The sequence below is a fragment of the Diadema antillarum genome, unplaced genomic scaffold (assembly GCF_040938485.1).
Source record: "Diadema antillarum isolate AM-2024a unplaced genomic scaffold, OU_Dant_1.0 scf00000208, whole genome shotgun sequence".
Lineage (NCBI taxonomy): Eukaryota > Metazoa > Echinodermata > Echinoidea > Diadematoida > Diadematidae > Diadema > Diadema antillarum.
Genome location: NW_027271097.1, coordinates 1,652,467 through 1,669,654, shown reverse-complemented (window position 1 = coordinate 1,669,654; position 17,188 = coordinate 1,652,467). Strand labels below are relative to the sequence as shown.

The following is a 17,188-nucleotide window of genomic DNA, read 5'->3' as shown; positions in this document are numbered from 1 at the left end:
GTGCTAATGAACCCAGCATGCGTTTCTTGATAGTCAAGTAGCAATGTGGATATACAATGACATAACACATTACACAAATGGTGGACAAAAAGCTACAGCAGCATTTGTAACAACTGTTGGAATGCATTATTAAAGTTAGAGGCATTATGTCAAGGTTTCAAAGCTAAGGTTAAGATAGAGGGAAAGATCAGTATGTATTTATTGTTGAGGATATGTTCCACAGAGACTACGTCTGACTTTACAGAATCCTTCTCCTATACAGACTGACAGGTCTCATGCCCAGTACTGTGGGGGATGCTGTACTCATGGAAACCAATGTGATCGGTGGATGGATGCATTCACCGATCATCAGTTATTGTGTACATGTAACAGTGTACTATAAGCGTGCTGACGAGCCAAATTTTTCCACCCAAATTTTTTTAGTATTTCAAACAGCTGGTGAGAGTGCGCTGTGTTTATCAGATGTTGATTTTACTATTTAAGTTTAAATTTGCTGATCTGGGACTGTGATTAGACATAAACAAAGAGGGTGAGGTACCTTACCCTTAATGTCCATAGGGACAGTGGTTGAGCATCCCCCCACAGTGGTGTCTATGAGAAGGTCTGTCTGTGTAGGAGGAGAACCATCTAAGTCTAAAAATACCATAAAACTCTGACAAACAGACAGATTTTTTTCTTTCTAAAGATAAGACAGCTCCCTCGTACAACTGTATACATTTGTTTTATATCATTTTACTGTACTACATATTGTAGGTAGAATACTTTCTGCTACAGCCGTAGCAGCTTGGAATTATACAGTGCATAGTGGTAGCCATCATCTTTGTTAAAAAAAAAGGAAAAAAAGGTCAAACAAAAGTGACTACATTTACTTGTATACAGTAATTTCAGAAGAATTGATCTGAAGAACAAACACAAATCATGTCATAGTGTATGGTATATATTTTCAAACCAGTGGGAGGAATGTGCACGTGATAGCGCAGCTTTCAAATTTACACGTAGCTGATAACATCTGGTTTGCACATTTTTTTTTTTTTTTTGTCTGGTCAGACATGGACTTTTTGTATGAATGTGGAATATCTCTGTTTCCAAAGATTGACGTCACAGGCACACAGCGTTAGCCCAAAGTGGTGCCAAAATTGGGGTGGTTGTTGCTAGGTTTTATAGTAACGGGTATTGAAAACAACACATTACTTTAATGCAGCATGTATTAGTAGCTAGAGAAGAACTGTCACTTCTGAAAGGAAAACATTCATTTTATGTTATTATGGAGGATAGCTTTCTCACCAATGTGAATGTACATGTACTACCATGCAAATGATATCATTGATGCTAGGATATAAATTGTCTCTTAAAATCTATATCTCCAGTATTTCTGCACTCAGTGCCTCTGCAAATATTGTAATTGCAACTTATTATCCCCCCCCCCCCCACCCCCCAGCCTTGAGTAATACAGTGTATTCTTCAGACACTGAAGATTTTTGTGGAGGTTGTGAATTTGGATGATGGCGGTAAGCTAATTTCCATCCCTGTAGATGCTTTAAATGTTAACTGCTTGTAGTGATGAAAATGCATTTGGCATTGTAATGCATTTTTTCCAAGCAATCTTAATGGAAAGAATGTGATTTCAATTACACTGTATAGACAGATCTGATGTGGTTCTCAGAGTACATATATATTATTTGATATAAAGAAATATCCTTTATTTGCTCAAAAAAGTTTATTTCACGTATTTGTATGGATGAACCGCCTATGTATGTACAGTATAAATTAGGGAATAAAAATCATTGATGCACAGTCGCGCACTGTATGTTTTGTCATTTCCAACTTATTATTGTAGATGTTATGTTGCAGTATCAGTGTTTGTCGGTCTGTTTTATGAATGTGAGCATGAAATGTCAGTGCATGCATCACAGGTGAATTAGCTGCTTATATTACAGTGTGCAAATGCCTTGAATGAGCAATACATGTATATCTTTAATAGTGGGGTTCATAGAGACAGATTTGTCAGCAGAATATCTGGGAAATGAAAATATATATGAATTAATAAAACATGCTGAAGCTTACGGAATACCCTAAACCCTACCAGTAGCATTAAGGCATCTGGATACGTCCCAGTTTACACATGAGTTAGATTGCCAACTCCGTAATATCCATCCACATTCCGTAACATTACAGAACTCTGTATTGACAGTGCATTATATTGAAATGAACTACTGCCCAGTAACATACACTGTACATGAACTTAGCTGCATTCAGTGTGGTGTGATACGTATCACAACATTTCTCATGAGACATCGACTGTTGACATCGAAGCTTACCTTGTAGGAATTGCCCATAGGTGGATTGACAGCTAATGGCATTGCGACATTGACCCAAAAAAAATCACTGCACAGTTTAAACGATTGATCACAATTTGGCAACAACTGTTCACACTTCCTATCACACAACAAGGGGTTGCAAATGTTTTAAATTGCACATGTAATACTGCACAAGTGGAAATTTTTTGCAGTGAGGAAATCTTCGCGCATTTTACAATGTTTTATGCTACCAGAAGCTAGAGCGAAAATAAAAGCATGTAAATGTTTTTGAATGCCGTATGTTCCAGTATTCATTGTCCTGATTCTGCAGAATTGAAAACCTGCAAAATTCATTTTACCAAGCCAAGTGCCAAAAAAAAAAAATTACAAGAAATTACTGGTATCCACTTTTACAGTAACTGAATACTGTCAAATAGAAGTTAAAACTGCTTAACCCATTGAGGATTGACTGATTTTGCTACAACACGTATTTCCCACACACACTTGCCCGAGTATACTCGGGACGCGTCCTCAACGGGTTAAAGGACAAGTTCACCTTCATAAACATAAGGATTGAGAGAATGTAGCAATATTAGTAGAACACATCAGTAAAAGTTTGAGGAAAATCAGACAATCCGTTCAAAAGTTATGAATTTTTGAAGTTTTTGTGCAGTAACCGCTGGATGAGAAGACTACTGCAGTGTATGAATAACTTAGATGTCACATGCGTACAACAATATAAGGAAAATATAAAGAGAATTTCACAAAATTCCATCTTTTGAAAAAAATACACATTCCCCTGACTCGTTACCGACAAATGTTATGGGTAATATTATTCCCCCAGCCTTTAGAAAGAGGCAAGTCAAGAGCTCCTTTATTATGCGAGAAAAGTGAAAATATGTTGAATTTTCTTTTACATTTTCTTTATACTGTTGTACGCATATGACTCACAAGCTGTAGTAGTCTCCTCATCCAGCGGTTCCAACACAAAAATTTTAAAAATTCATAACTTTTGCATCGATTGTCCAATTTTCGTCAAACTTTCACTGATGTGTTCTACTATTATTGTTGCATTCTCTCAATCCTTATGTTTATGAAGGTGAACTTGTCCTTTAAGGATAATAGCTGCGTCTTTCCTCCGCATATCATTTTTAATGGCTGGGCAACTTTGACTTTTTGTCCACATCTAGAAAATATTAAATCTACTAACTATGCCTTTGTTTAGCACTCCATCATAGCAAAGAAAGCACCCTTGGAACTACTGTACATTCTTCTTGGATTACATCACTTGTGTAGGGTAAGGATGTAAGGAGTACAAATTATCATACTTGGATCTTTTACGGTCCAAGTCTTTCTGTTACTTACCTATTGCATTTCTATATTTTTTGTCCATAATGTATACAAATTTCTTATAATGTTTGGTTTGTGAAAATGCTCTGACATTGGAATCCGTCTTGTTTTAAACTTCTGTTGTATGTAGGCCCACAAAATCTTCTAGTAGCATAACTTTGTAGGCATGGGGCAATTCTTTTGTGTGGACTTGATGTCAGCCTACGATTAGCTTGAATGTCTACTCGGGGACAAATTCTGGAATGTAAAACCTGTCTTAAATCTGGAGCCTATGGCATTATTTTCAACTTTAATTTATCATTAAACTTGCCCCACAAAATACATTCAAGTGCATCGATATGTGAAATGTTAAATACATGTAAATGAACTCTTCCGTACACTATCTTTTAGGAAGTTTTGTAGTAAAGAATTTCACAATTTTGCTATGATATAAGTACTTTGGTCACTGTCAGAGCAGGCATTATTTTCCCCAAGTCAGTTTTGCATCTAAAATAAAAAAGTAAAATATAAAGTAAGATAGTGAAATATACAGCCTGATTACGGCATACCATGTTACTTATGAATACTTTTGTAGTGATGTAGTAATATTCTGGATACAGTTTAAATATCTTCTTACATAATGCTTTCATTCATCATTGCAAATATAACCATGAGACATCTAGTGTTATATCCTCAATTTCAAAAGCACCCAAATAAATCAACATTAGAGGCAAAAGATGAGTTCCATGTATTCAAACATTTAATTGTTATGGAAACGATTTGCCCTTAAATACATTAGCCCTGATCTGTAGGGGCACTGAACATGAAACAAGGGCTTGTGTTAGCTGGCTATCAACAATAATGTACACGTACATGACAATCACACATTTTGCCACATTCTTTTTACAGTCACGGTGTCTAAAGAGACACTCTTGAATGATCTGCTTCTTTCTTTTTTTTCCCCGAGGCATTGAGATAGAGCCTGGAGCAGCCAATGAGATTTAAAGGAACATACAGAACACATCAACTTCTCATTTCCTAGAAGAAACTGAGCAAAGCTAGAAATACTTTCCTTGGGAAACGGTAGAGATATGACACAAATGTTCAGTTAAAAAAAAGAGGAAATGTCGGAAATACGTATTCCACTTATACTCCCGCTTCATATCATGTTGCTTCATATCATGTTGTTTCTATGGAGTTCTCAAGAAATAGCTCAAAGCAAATGTAAAGTTGAAATCTTGGGAGCAATTCAACCACGCCCTGGCTAGGGATCTTTGTCAACTGGATCGTCTTCATTTGGGTGCTACATGTTTGCATTTTAAGAGCATGCTCATCTAACAAATTAATGTGCGACAATTTTGTCCCTCCACTTTGCAAACTGAATCATGATTTTCAATTAGTGTGTGTCCTCAGAGTTTTGTAGCACCATGTACCATTGAGACTTGACAAGAAACTTAGATCTCTGTGCCTACAAATAAGTGATAATTTTCTCAAGAAAATGCGGAACATATAAAAATTTCCTACCTCTTCTATAAAACCCTATTCTATGTACTCTGCAGAACATCCACTGTAGAAGGCAAGAAAAGATAATCACTGGTTCAAAACCACAAAGAACAAAGGTTTTGGGTGCAAATACAAAGATAAGTGATTAGTGCCGAGACTCAAATTGGCAATGCTAAGAATAAAGATGAATCAGTAGGGTGCAAATAGGCATTCATGGAGATCAATGGTACATTCAAACTATGATCTGACATGAAAGTTATAACAGAAGTAACTGTGTGTGATTGCTACATTAGTTGTTCTATCTCTGCTTTTGATACGAATAAAGAGGTGCATTTCTTCATAATCTACATGTAAGTTGAGGTAAACTACTTCACACAGTGGTGCAGTACTTTGGCTTGTATAGGCTGCACAAGCAACGCTAAAATTACGTATTCTGCCGATTACTGTCTGACTTGGTCAATGCAGCACTCTGCACACACATGTGCAGCAAGCTGCGAACACTTGCATAATCTGCCAGCTGCTTCAGCATGGTTACATGATTGTAATGTGGCCCCTGTTTTAAACCTACTTCATACTTCAAATATTGTCTCTCGTTTGCAAGGTTTTTTGTCTTCTTTTCTTTCCTTTCTCTCTCTCAGCATAAGTACATGCACATTGCATGGGAGGTTGGGGCATATTTCTGCAGAAATCAATGGGGATACAATACTGGAGTAACATGTGCTGGAAGATTTAGGGCTACATCTTTTTTATATTTGTATTTTAATTTGAAGAAGGGACACACAAACCAATCTTTTTATGACTACATGATGAAATTGCCCTGAGTGTAGTCCCATCTATGCCTATCTGTGTGTGCAGTGGGCTTTCAGCACATAAAAAAATCCACGGGGCAGTGCAAAACTTTCACAAGGTGACTCTATCATGAAGATTTATCAGGCTGTAAAACTTTGATGCGAAACATTATCAAAGTTCTCAAGATTTACACATGATGATGTGATCATTGATCTGCCATATTGGTTGTGTAGTCAGGTTCTCATAAAACTTGAAATTCCTCTCACAATGCACTATACAGACATTTGCGAATTACTGAAAGCAACACGCTGAGTTGCTGGTCTGATGTTCCATACATGTACACCTGTCCAGCTCACAGAACGACTTGACTGAGATTCGTCACAAATAAGTCGCACACCTACACAACCAAGAATTACACTGATCTGAATAATGAACTTCAATTCATACAGCATCGTACCAGTAATACGAAAGTACCCAAAAGTTTTAAATATTTTTTTTTTTCTCCTTTCCTGTTATTTTGTATCTTACAGAATTTGTACAGGTCTTCAATATAGCTTGAAGCATACACATAGATTTTGGTGCTGTAAGAATACACAGCAGCACCCACACATGTTTTTATCCATTTGGCCATCACATCCCCTAGTTAAAAGGTGCGTCATAACAGGGGCTCATATAGGTAAAGCAACGTGTATTTGACTTACCGATTGGAAATAAAGAAAAACAAACAAATAAACACACAACAAAGCCAGAACATACGAGCATGGAACATGCGCCGATCTTTAAACAGTTTGCTGACGTATACACATATCCAAAATGAATTAAAGCTGAATGATGTATTAAAGCATGTCTTGTTCTGAAATGATGGTATCCTACATCAACTGCAGATCTCAGGCACTGAACAAATAAAAGGTCTTCTTTGCTTGACAACAACAACAACAAAAATCATACACTGACCAAAGAGTACGAGGCTTAAAAACATCAAAAACAGTCAAAATGTGGACATATCATTCAAAAAAAGAGAAAAGCTGTCAATATTTGGAATATACTAACTTAAAAAAAAAATCACACAGTTGCTAGATAAGACATGGCTAATTGCATTTACAACCATCTGAACCTCCCTGTGCTGCGTTCACACGTGCTAGCTCTTAATAGTCCTTTTTGTGCTCGTCCATGCTGACCCCACCGGGGCCGAAGGCGACAATGAGCAGCAGACCGCCGATGACGGAGAAGGTCTGGAAAAAGTCATATTTGAGGAAGTCACGCATGGGCCGGTAGGCGGGGATGTTCCACCAGGCGTTGGCGTAGAAATTGAAGATGGTGAGCCAGAGGACGAGGATGAGTGCCGAGAGCTTGGTCTTGTAACCGACGGCAACGAGACCGATGAGGATGGAGCCCACAAGGTTCTGGATGATCTGGAGGGTCGTGAAGTCAAAGCGCAGCAGGGTCATGAACATGAGGACAAGCATGAGGCGGCCGCTGAGCTGCATGTAGGTCTTGGGGCGGTTGGAGCCCAGGTTGGGAACGCCCGGGAACATGCTCTTACCCTCCGAGAAGGACTCCGCCAGGAGCAGAATGACCCCGCCCACCAAAGCTATATTCCTACAAAGGAAAGAAAGGATGCATCAATTATCATCATGAGATTACTGTAAACATGAAGCATTTTGCCGAAATGAAATTTTCAGAAATTTTGTGTTCCACTAAAGTAGTGCAAAAAAATAAGACCACATAAATCTTTCTTTTTTTTTGGGGGGGGGGGGGGGGGGGGGGGGGGGGGAATGATAGGATTACAAACATAATATCATCATTCAAATCCTTATAAAGATCTGATATTGAAAACTAAACTGGCCTGGCACAAAAATGTAATAGCCAAAGTTTCCACTTATACAGATTTTTCAGTGAAGGATCAATAGCAAACAATGTAAGGTTAAACACATTTCACAGTTTCCTTTAACAAAACTAAACTAAGACAGGAAAAATAAAGACTTCCTTTGAAAAATGACTGACAGGGATGTGGAACAATACAGACTTTATTTTGAAAATAACTGACAAGGATGCACACAATTCACAATGAACAGATGAACAATGAACAGATTCCTTGGTTCTCGTGTCTACAAAAGTAACAAAGGATATTTAAACAATAGAATTTTTTTTTTTACATCAAGTTGAGCCTGAAGTCACATTATGTACTTTCAGTTGGCTGTTGTTTTTTTTCCCATGATCATGAAAGATTCATGAGTTTGCCATTTTCTTATGCCAGCTTTTCAAAACCTACCAAAGATTAGAATAATTTTGTCTAAACAAATGTGAACACTAGGTACGCTAGCACGAAATAGACATGTATATGAGCTCTTGTGCAGTTTACAATATAAAATGTATTACCTAAACAAAGCCCTATCCTAAAGTCTACACACACTTGCCAACGGGGAAAAGTGCTGACTTTTCATGTTCAAAATTCAAAATTTAGAGTTTAATAAATGATAGGTAGTACTTTGCTTTTATCAGGATCATTATCTGTTATCATCTGTTATCTGTTAAAATGGATCTCTGTGATTCATGACATATAATTTGGCACACAGATTTTGCAGATCCTCCAAGAAAACCATTGCATTTCATACATCTAGACAGAGGTGCTTGATGTACACTCACCTCATGAGAAACTTCAAATCCCATAGAATGCTGTAGGCTACAGTCTGTATGCACAAAAGGAGAGAGAGAGGAAGTAAGGAAAGGAACTTTATCATCAAATCACTTCCTCTTACCAGGAGGTCCAGTAAGATTGAGAGTTGAAAAGTAAAATTTCTTCACACATTGCAGACGAAAATTTGATACTTCAGAGTTAGCTGTAAAAGTATCACATTCGAAACTTTCCTTTTCTTCGTACCAGGAAATATACATTTGATGGAATGCAAATGTTGATTAGAATCATATTCAGTGTGTGGCCGGTTTCAGTGTGCTGGTATTACGCAGACAGTGTTACTTGGATTATAGAAGAGCTACATTGTGTACAAACAGCACACTGACTAGCCGTTTTTTATAAAGATGGACTATCCCAAGAATACACACATCCACACACACACAAAATGTGAACCCTTGTAAGTTGCGTGCATGTTGCCTTGCAGAAAGTCATGCAAAGGAACAACGTCTCAACAAAATATCTTCTCAAACATCAGTGAGAAGGTCTGTGTTACTGTTCATGAGACACACATCCAAAGAGGAATTCACACAATGGATCTGTGTACCAACATATCAAAATTCTATGCACACATAGTCTTCTGTAACAGATGTTTTCTCACAACAGCCGAAAACTTTGCCATAGTGTAGACTTACATGCCGTAGCTACATATAACTGATGCATATAACTAGATACAAAATGCACATAGCATGTGAATTTGGCCGGAACAGGTAAAGCAAATACACTGTAACAAGTCACTCAATTCATGGAGGGGGGGGGGGGGGGGGGGGATATCCACTATTAAACCATATGATTGATATCCACTAAGCATATGATTTAGCTATTGTCAAGGGCAGCCATTATGTTCAATGAAATAATAAAATATCTTGGCCTTGATGGAAATAATACCATTGTAATTCTGTTGTCAGTCACCAGTGACAGTTTAAACAGAAAAGATATCAAAAACAAAGACACAAAACTTGCCTTGAAGCACAATACCTGTTGCACCACTTCAATTAACTATAACACCACCTGTTTTTACCACTCGGCAGACACATCTGCACATTGTGTGAATGGTTCGATTGTTGGTATTAGCATCCTACAACCCTGCCTCGAATAGTTCTTTCAACCTGAACGACTGGCATGTATGGAGCCACAGCTTGTCAAAGTGCAATTTTTCAAAATGTAGGTCAAAATAGAGGCATACACAGGGAAATATGATCAATATACTGAGAAGTGATTAGCCAACAGCACTAATACACATGTATCTCTCCTGTAAGAGGTGCCTACTGTCACACTAACTCTACACTTTCAAAGGCAAAATCCCTCTGTCTGCGCGTGTGACATTTGTGCCACAGAAATAGAATTTGTCCATTACAAAATGTTTTGGTGCAGAAATTATGCAACAATGGTAAAAACAAAAATTGTTTAGTAAAACTACTGTCATGCACACTATCCAATTCCAGCTGAATTCACTAATATTAATCTATCTAAAGTTTATTGTATATTACCGATGGTCATACAGTACACTGTACTGCAAAAGTGGAAATTTACATACTAGAAATTTTCGCGCATTTTGCACTACCAGAACCTAATGCAAAAATAAAAGCACACAAATATTTTTGCTTGTAATATGTAACACTATCTCCTCTCTTGATAGCGCAGAATTAAAAATGCACAAAAAAATCATTATACCTGGCCGAGTGCGGAAAAATTACTTGTGTGCAAAAATAACATCTACAGTAAACCATGTGAGCACAAGTTTACCGAGATCACTACATAAAATGTAAAAAGGCATTCATTGAATAGATGCTTTGCTACATCTTTTCACAAATACACATGTAAACGCTTCCTCTGCACGTGTACAATGTATCTATCCATGTAGGAAGTCCTTTGGTGGAAATTTTGAAGTCAAGGGGTATCAATTTCATACTTTCTCCAGTAACTTCTCTCTCTTTTCTTCTTTACATTGACCAACTATTTAAGATACAGTGTACATGTATAATATTTCAATATCAGTAGTCAATAAAGTCGTGTGTCTAGATATTTGTAGTGTGAGCTGTCTGTTGCATTGATATTTTGACCATTCTATGTATTGTTTGCTTAAGTGAGCACGCTTTGTATCATTTATCAGGAAGGTATTTGCTGGTAAGCACAAGTGACAGAACACCATCTACAATATACACTGAACTCTCGGTTCCTTCATTTGTGGTCTTATCATGTCACGACTTGTGTGCACACAAACATGATCATACTAATGTAGTGTATCAGCTGTCTTCCTGCCTATGCGTGATCAAAAAAACCCAAACAAACAAACAAAACTAAACAAAAAACAAACAAAACAAAAAACAAAATGGTGGCTAGATTCCCGATACCAATATTTCCAGCGTACAGCGTTTGTTACCTCACTAGGGTAGGAATACTGGAAAGAGGAAGAGAGGTTTGTTTCAAGGAAACTGAGCCATGCCTGATCAGGAAGTGAATTCAACTGCTGATTCCTTAATGAGGATTTTTTTCCTATTTATAGGGGCAGTCCTTACTGCAGCTAACATTTTACATCAGTGAAGCCTGTCTCATATTGCTGTACTATCCTAGTTGAGGCATTCTGAGCATGGTAGACCAGTATACAAATTCAAACCGCCCATCAAAGAAGACATATCAGACTTCGTCACAATTATTGGGTATCATACATTGTACTTTCACTTCAAAATGGCATTATGTTTGCAAATAATGCAGGATTCTTCAATATAACCTTTCTTTCTCAGTCATTTTTTTTTTAGTTTGAAATGTCAATGCCTCCTGAAAAAACAGCAACAACAAACAATGTGCAAATAGAGTTCTGGTTCACTTATCAAATGGCAGTTTCAATTTCATTGTATCATCATTATTACATACGATTTTGATGATAATTCATAAATTTTATGTAAAATTGTATAATGAAGGAAAACATGATGGTTCTCTGTGCATTAAAACTTTATGTGCACATATGTAGATAATCTGCAACTATGAAAATCTGTACACATGACTAGATAGATAGATAGGTATGGTATAATATATGCTTTGTATGAATACATAAAAGGAGGCAGAAATAAAGGGGTATGCAAAACAGACAGGAAGGGAAAATGGAAAACAGACAGATCTACAGACACAGAGAAAGAAAGAAGTGAAACAACAGTAAAATGAGCAAAAAGTTAATAAATAAAAAGTATGCTTCAATTGCTGAGGTTGATTGTAATATTTGTGTCATTGTTATTTGATAACAATTACATAGAGATGAAGTGCAGTACTACATTGTACATGAATTATAAGGCCTTTGAATACAATAATATTCCTATTGTACCATTCTTACCACTACATAAAAATGACTTCCACAAAGCTACTACCACGTACTGTACATGTATCTTGTTTCCGTTCTTTCTTGTGAATAAGCCTGAATTGCAGGGAAGTATAGATTACGTTTGTCCCACTTATCCGTGGGTCAACCCTGATTGATGTGTTGAGACAGGTGCAGGCGTTGAGGCAGCTTACATACCCTCAATCATCAGTTGGCTGACACAGTTGTTTGTTTTAATATCATACTGCACTTATCCAACAATTATTGCTGGAGAATTTATAGTCTCCTTATTGTTAACTGGGAATTTTTGGATTTCCCTGCATAAAGCTCATTTCATAGATTGTTAATTTGTTAAATCTGTACAAAGTCAGACAAAAATTCATTAAACTATTTGCTGAGTTTATGCAGAAGCATTGTTATATGACTATAAACTTCTAAAAATTATACTGTTGCTACAACAACAGTACACAAACTACACAAACAGTTGGGAGAAAAAAAAAATCTGATGGAAATGCAATAAAGTGCTCGCCGTGACAGAAATATGAGTGAATTCACAGATGAATATTCAAAGCCCTGTGTTCTACTCGGAGTGACCCCACTATGACCTTTCAATGCCATTCACTGCCCATGTAAGAAAATAGTTGGGTTATTGTTGACATTGATGACAATGATGGCTTGGGATTAAGCTGATGACATCTACAGACGCTTGATCGGAATGCCTACCCAAGAATCGCAACAAATCTCCTGGAGAACTTTTTCTCTTCCTCTCCCACTTCCTTCGGCTTTTGTGACTCACTTTTCCGTCCTTGGAAATTACTTCAACAGATAATCAGAGCGATCAAGAATATCTCACAGCTAACTACGAACAATCACTTGGCCTGGCGAAGGACAATATTGCGATTGTTGTGATACACAGGATCCAACCAACACAAGCCCAGGCAGATGCCGCCATCAAATTTTGTGTGTGTGTGGATTGAGTGCTGTGTGTATCTTGGGTGGATCAGATTTAGGCAAATGTGATCATGTGTTTTAGTCTTGTAAAAACAGAAAATCCAGCTTGTCAAGAAGCTGTCACACAACACATGGTGGAATGATATTATGTTTCAGAAATGACATCTAAATTCATTTCTTCTGGGTGCAGTCTTTATGTCTATTTGCTAAGACACATCATTATTGAATTCTTTTGAATATTATGGCATTTTTCCACTCTCACAAATTGCTATTCTTATTTTCAAGCAGAACCACAATGATGACATCACACTTACTCCCATGTAGGCATACATGTACAGTATGTGCCAGTATGAACAAAAAAAAAGAAAGAACCGTAAAAATACCAGCCAAACAAGACTAGTTACAAAAAAAGTATCATATTTAACATGTAGTGTATACATGATCACGATTTGAAACTAATCACAAGCTAAATGTTATTAAGATGGGCAAAAACAAAATAAAAGAGTGGCTCGATGCAATGATTTGTAAATAGTGCAACTGCAACCAGATATGTGACAAGCTGAATTGAGATCACATGGCATTTTGTCATTTCCAGTTACAGGACAGGATATTTTCTTCAAAACAACAAACATGTGAACTTTGTCTACTATAGGGAAACCTCATTATGACAAAGACCGAAAAACCATGCAAAGACCTAAAAACTATGACAATTATATTGAAATATCAGGTTTCTTACGGTATCAGGGTACAAAAGCAAAGAATTATAAGAAAAGATTTGGACCTGTAAGTAAAATTACCTTGTTGTAAGAGAGTATTGCTTCATTCAAACCTCTTTATAGTTTATAACGTGGTTCCACTGTATCTTGAATCTTTATACAGGGTATGAATGTAAAGTTTTGTGGTGTACACCATGCATTATACCGGTAATGGCAAAAACTATGCAGTACACCTCCTGTTCACCTTTACTTTCATCCTATGTGAAAAAGCGTGACACTCAGAATAATCATGCAATGTGCACATATTCCAGTATAGTGAATTGTACATCATGCACTATGCATTCAGGTTTTCATCAGCTGACAGCCAGAAGGGCATGAGCTCCACTGACTTTATACTGAGTGCACGCCCTTCTACACCCAAATAGATATCATTTCTACACACTGTACTTGTAGGAGGATAGTTTGTGGAAGAAATGTTGAGTGTGAGTTCCTATGACTTGCACTAAAGGAGCATTAAAGGCCAATTATTTAATACAAGAAAGGTTTTTAAATAAAAGAATTAAAACTGAATGAAATCACATACCTGAAGGGCGATGATGAAAAAGAGGAGTCCACAGGCTGCAGGCACTTTTTGTCTGCTGAGCACCATAATGCAACCTGCTATTTGACCCACTAGGTTGATTAACACAAAGAGAGTACTGGAAAAACAACAACAAAACAAGACACACAATAGATTAAATGCATTTAAAGACTATCATACATCATAAAACTATATTGTATACTGTGCAGATCATTAATAGCTCTGACACAGACAAAGGGCAGCATGAAATCATGCAAATGCAAATGCTCATTGATTGTAGGTCAACATAAAGAAGTGCAATCTGCAGCAAAACAATGTCATTCAGTGGTCAGGTGTACTTTTCGCTCCATACAGTGACCCCTCTTCCCTGCTCTGTTTCATGTTGCCGACCGATGAGCAGTTCTTCAATATCAACTCCACATGGAACAATAATTACGGAAAGTTCGTGAAGGTCAGCTATCACACTGAATAACACTGGCTGGTAAGTGATTTAAAAAACGAGCACGTCCTCACGAATACCATGACCCTCAGTAGCACATTTATTCTTCCTCCACTAATGATGTAAACAGTATTTAATAATGACACTGCTTGTGCCAACATATTCTGGAATTTAACAAAACCAGACCATGAACTTTTATACGTTTATTGTCAAGGGGTTCAACCAAAGTGCTTATACATGAAAAATAATAATTAAACAAATGTACTTACATTTTTCTTCACACACAAAATTGACATAAAGCCTCAATTCATTTGGCAGGCATTACAATTTTGCTGAATGAGTACAGTATGTCAGAACATGTCAGTAATTAGAATTTGTACCTCAAAACAAAACAAAATATCTTATATTTCCTTAAAGCTCTGCTGCCCATCACTGCTAATTCAAGCAGTTGATGATGAACAGTTACACAAACAAGCAGTAGGCAAAAGGCACGACAGACAAAGATCTAAAAACTGTCTTACATAATAAAATAAAGGGATTTGTAACATTGATCTAAAAGTCAAAACTCTAATGGGTCTCCCACTCACACCACTAGTACCAGTGGGGGATCCAGAGGGGAACGCACCGGGCATGTGCCCCCTCTTTATTTGTTGTTTAATCAAAAGAAAAAAAAAAAAAAATGAGATGAAACCCAGAAGTAGCACTAGAAATATTGTTCCGACCCCCCCTTTACGGAATTCCTGGATCCACCTCGAGTACTGTATTGTTACGGAGGTTATGAACAGTGATAACCACCTCACCTAAGAAACCACCCACAGCCCCATGTTTGGTTGATGTAGTCCCTCTGTTCTGACCACTGGAACCACATCCGGATGCCATCCTCAAGGAACGTACTGATGAGACAAAGGCGGGCCACGTGGGGAAGGACATTCTTGCTTTTCCGTAATACCTTGCAACGAAAATAAACACATGAAAGGATAAAAAAGAAACCTAAGAGGATAGCGAGATTGCTAAAATTATTCAATACAATATCATATATACAGTTCCTGAAACTGTATGCATGCATAGTCACATGACATGCAGATAATTTGTTGCAAGCCAAGGTAAAGTTCACTGCAGATTAACTATTGGCTTTTACCATGTCATGCTCTCCACAAATTATGATTTAATTATACTGAGATTGAGCTCATTTTGAACACATTCTGTCTGGGCTCATGATATCATGTTGAAATTTTCAAGACACTGACATGACAAGAGTCAAGACCCTTGACCTACTGATGTTTTTTTACTGTATTACTATTGCAAACTGATGGATTGTGTAAAGCATCTACCACTACAATGACTAGAGGCATTGCCATTAGACATTTACTGCAAACACCACACGTCACACTCCACAGCACAGCGCACACCACGTAAAATAGAAGTTCTACGAATATAACGATTCCAGTCATTGAAAATTTAAAACTAATATAGCATATCTATCAAGAGTCTAGACCTACTAGTACTACTGTCAAGTACTAGTACACATGTGTAGATCTGAGAAGCAGTAGAAAATGAGCATTTTCAGGCCGTGTAATCTGTTTATTAGCTGCAAAGCTTAAGGACGTATTGAGTTATTTCAGCAGGATTTCCATCACACAACACGGCAACAGCAGCAGTCAACAGCACAGCGACAGTCAACAGCACAGCACAGCTTCCTTACTTGATCAGCTACATCCTCTGCCTTGCTAATGAGTTCGTTTTGAGACGCCATTCCTCTCTAGCTACTTCGACAAAAATCCTCAGATTTAGCAGAATGACGGAGAGATCCGCTCAGTTGATCCTCCAAACTAATTCGCAGCCACACACCCGGAGCTCGAGTTGACAGATGCTATCCGCGGTCGGGCGGTAAAGGGTTCCCTCCTATGGGATCCTCCAGTCGAGCTGTCTACCCTGTGTCTCTGCTACGCGAAACACGGGTGTGTATACCAAAATGGTTAGAATCCAACACGTAAAGCTATAGATGGGGCCGTCGGCGTATGCTTGCGAGTGATAAATGAATGCCACGTCTTACATGCAGGACGCCCTCTTGTCGACACCGGCCCACCGGCTGCCCAAGACGTGTGCTGCTGCAGCTGGCGACAATAGGAAGTCGATCCGATATCCAACCGATAAGAAAATTAAACTGAGTGATACGTTGTGAACTTTGCAGGCCAGCAGAAATGAACTCCACCAACGGTTATGAAGCCATAATGCAATCAGAGCAATCGGTAGGAAAATATGGTATTAATTGTGAAAATATACAGCCGTGCATCAGGAGGGATGATAGAGACACAAACACAACACAGCACTGAGAGTACAGGAGGAGCGACTGACGAAACAATATCAATACGTCGGTCTTTTGTAATCACGCCTCAGCTCCGAGATTTACTAACCAGACAGACAGAACTGTCGATGAAAACTGTCAAATTATATCACTGGTGGACTCGTTTGTGTCCTGATGTTGTCTCAGAGCATTAAGACACGTCATTTCCTTTCTTCAACGGACAATGCTTGTTAGTTCGCTGGTAAGATCGTTAGCTTTGCAGTAAAAGGACGCG

General features: G+C 37.8%; 1 protein-coding gene across 1 annotated transcript; it reads right to left on the bottom strand.

The window, feature by feature from the left end:
- Positions 1 to 4,399: 4,399 nt before the first annotated feature.
- LOC139724209 (surfeit locus protein 4-like) lies at positions 4,400 to 16,504 on the bottom strand. The gene is made up of 5 exons (XM_071635354.1): positions 16,312 to 16,504; positions 15,410 to 15,558; positions 14,174 to 14,288; positions 8,565 to 8,608; positions 4,400 to 7,517 (listed from the first exon to the last, which is right to left on the bottom strand). The coding sequence occupies exons 1-5, from the start codon at positions 16,360 to 16,362 to the stop codon at positions 7,064 to 7,066; spliced, it is 813 nt and encodes a 270-aa protein (XP_071491455.1). The 5' UTR covers positions 16,363 to 16,504; the 3' UTR covers positions 4,400 to 7,063.
- Positions 16,505 to 17,188: the final 684 nt, after the last annotated feature.

Coding starts and splice junctions, on each gene's coding strand:
- LOC139724209 (XM_071635354.1), bottom strand. CDS start 16,362: ATGGCGTCTCAAAACGAACTCATTAGCAAGGCAGAGGATGTAGCTGAT. Junction 15,559..16,311: donor CAGAGGATGTAGCTGATCAA/GTAAGGAAGCTG, acceptor TTTCGTTGCAAG/GTATTACGGAAAAGCAAGAA. Junction 14,289..15,409: donor GGCTGTGGGTGGTTTCTTAG/GTGAGGTGGTTA, acceptor TTGTTTTTCCAG/TACTCTCTTTGTGTTAATCA.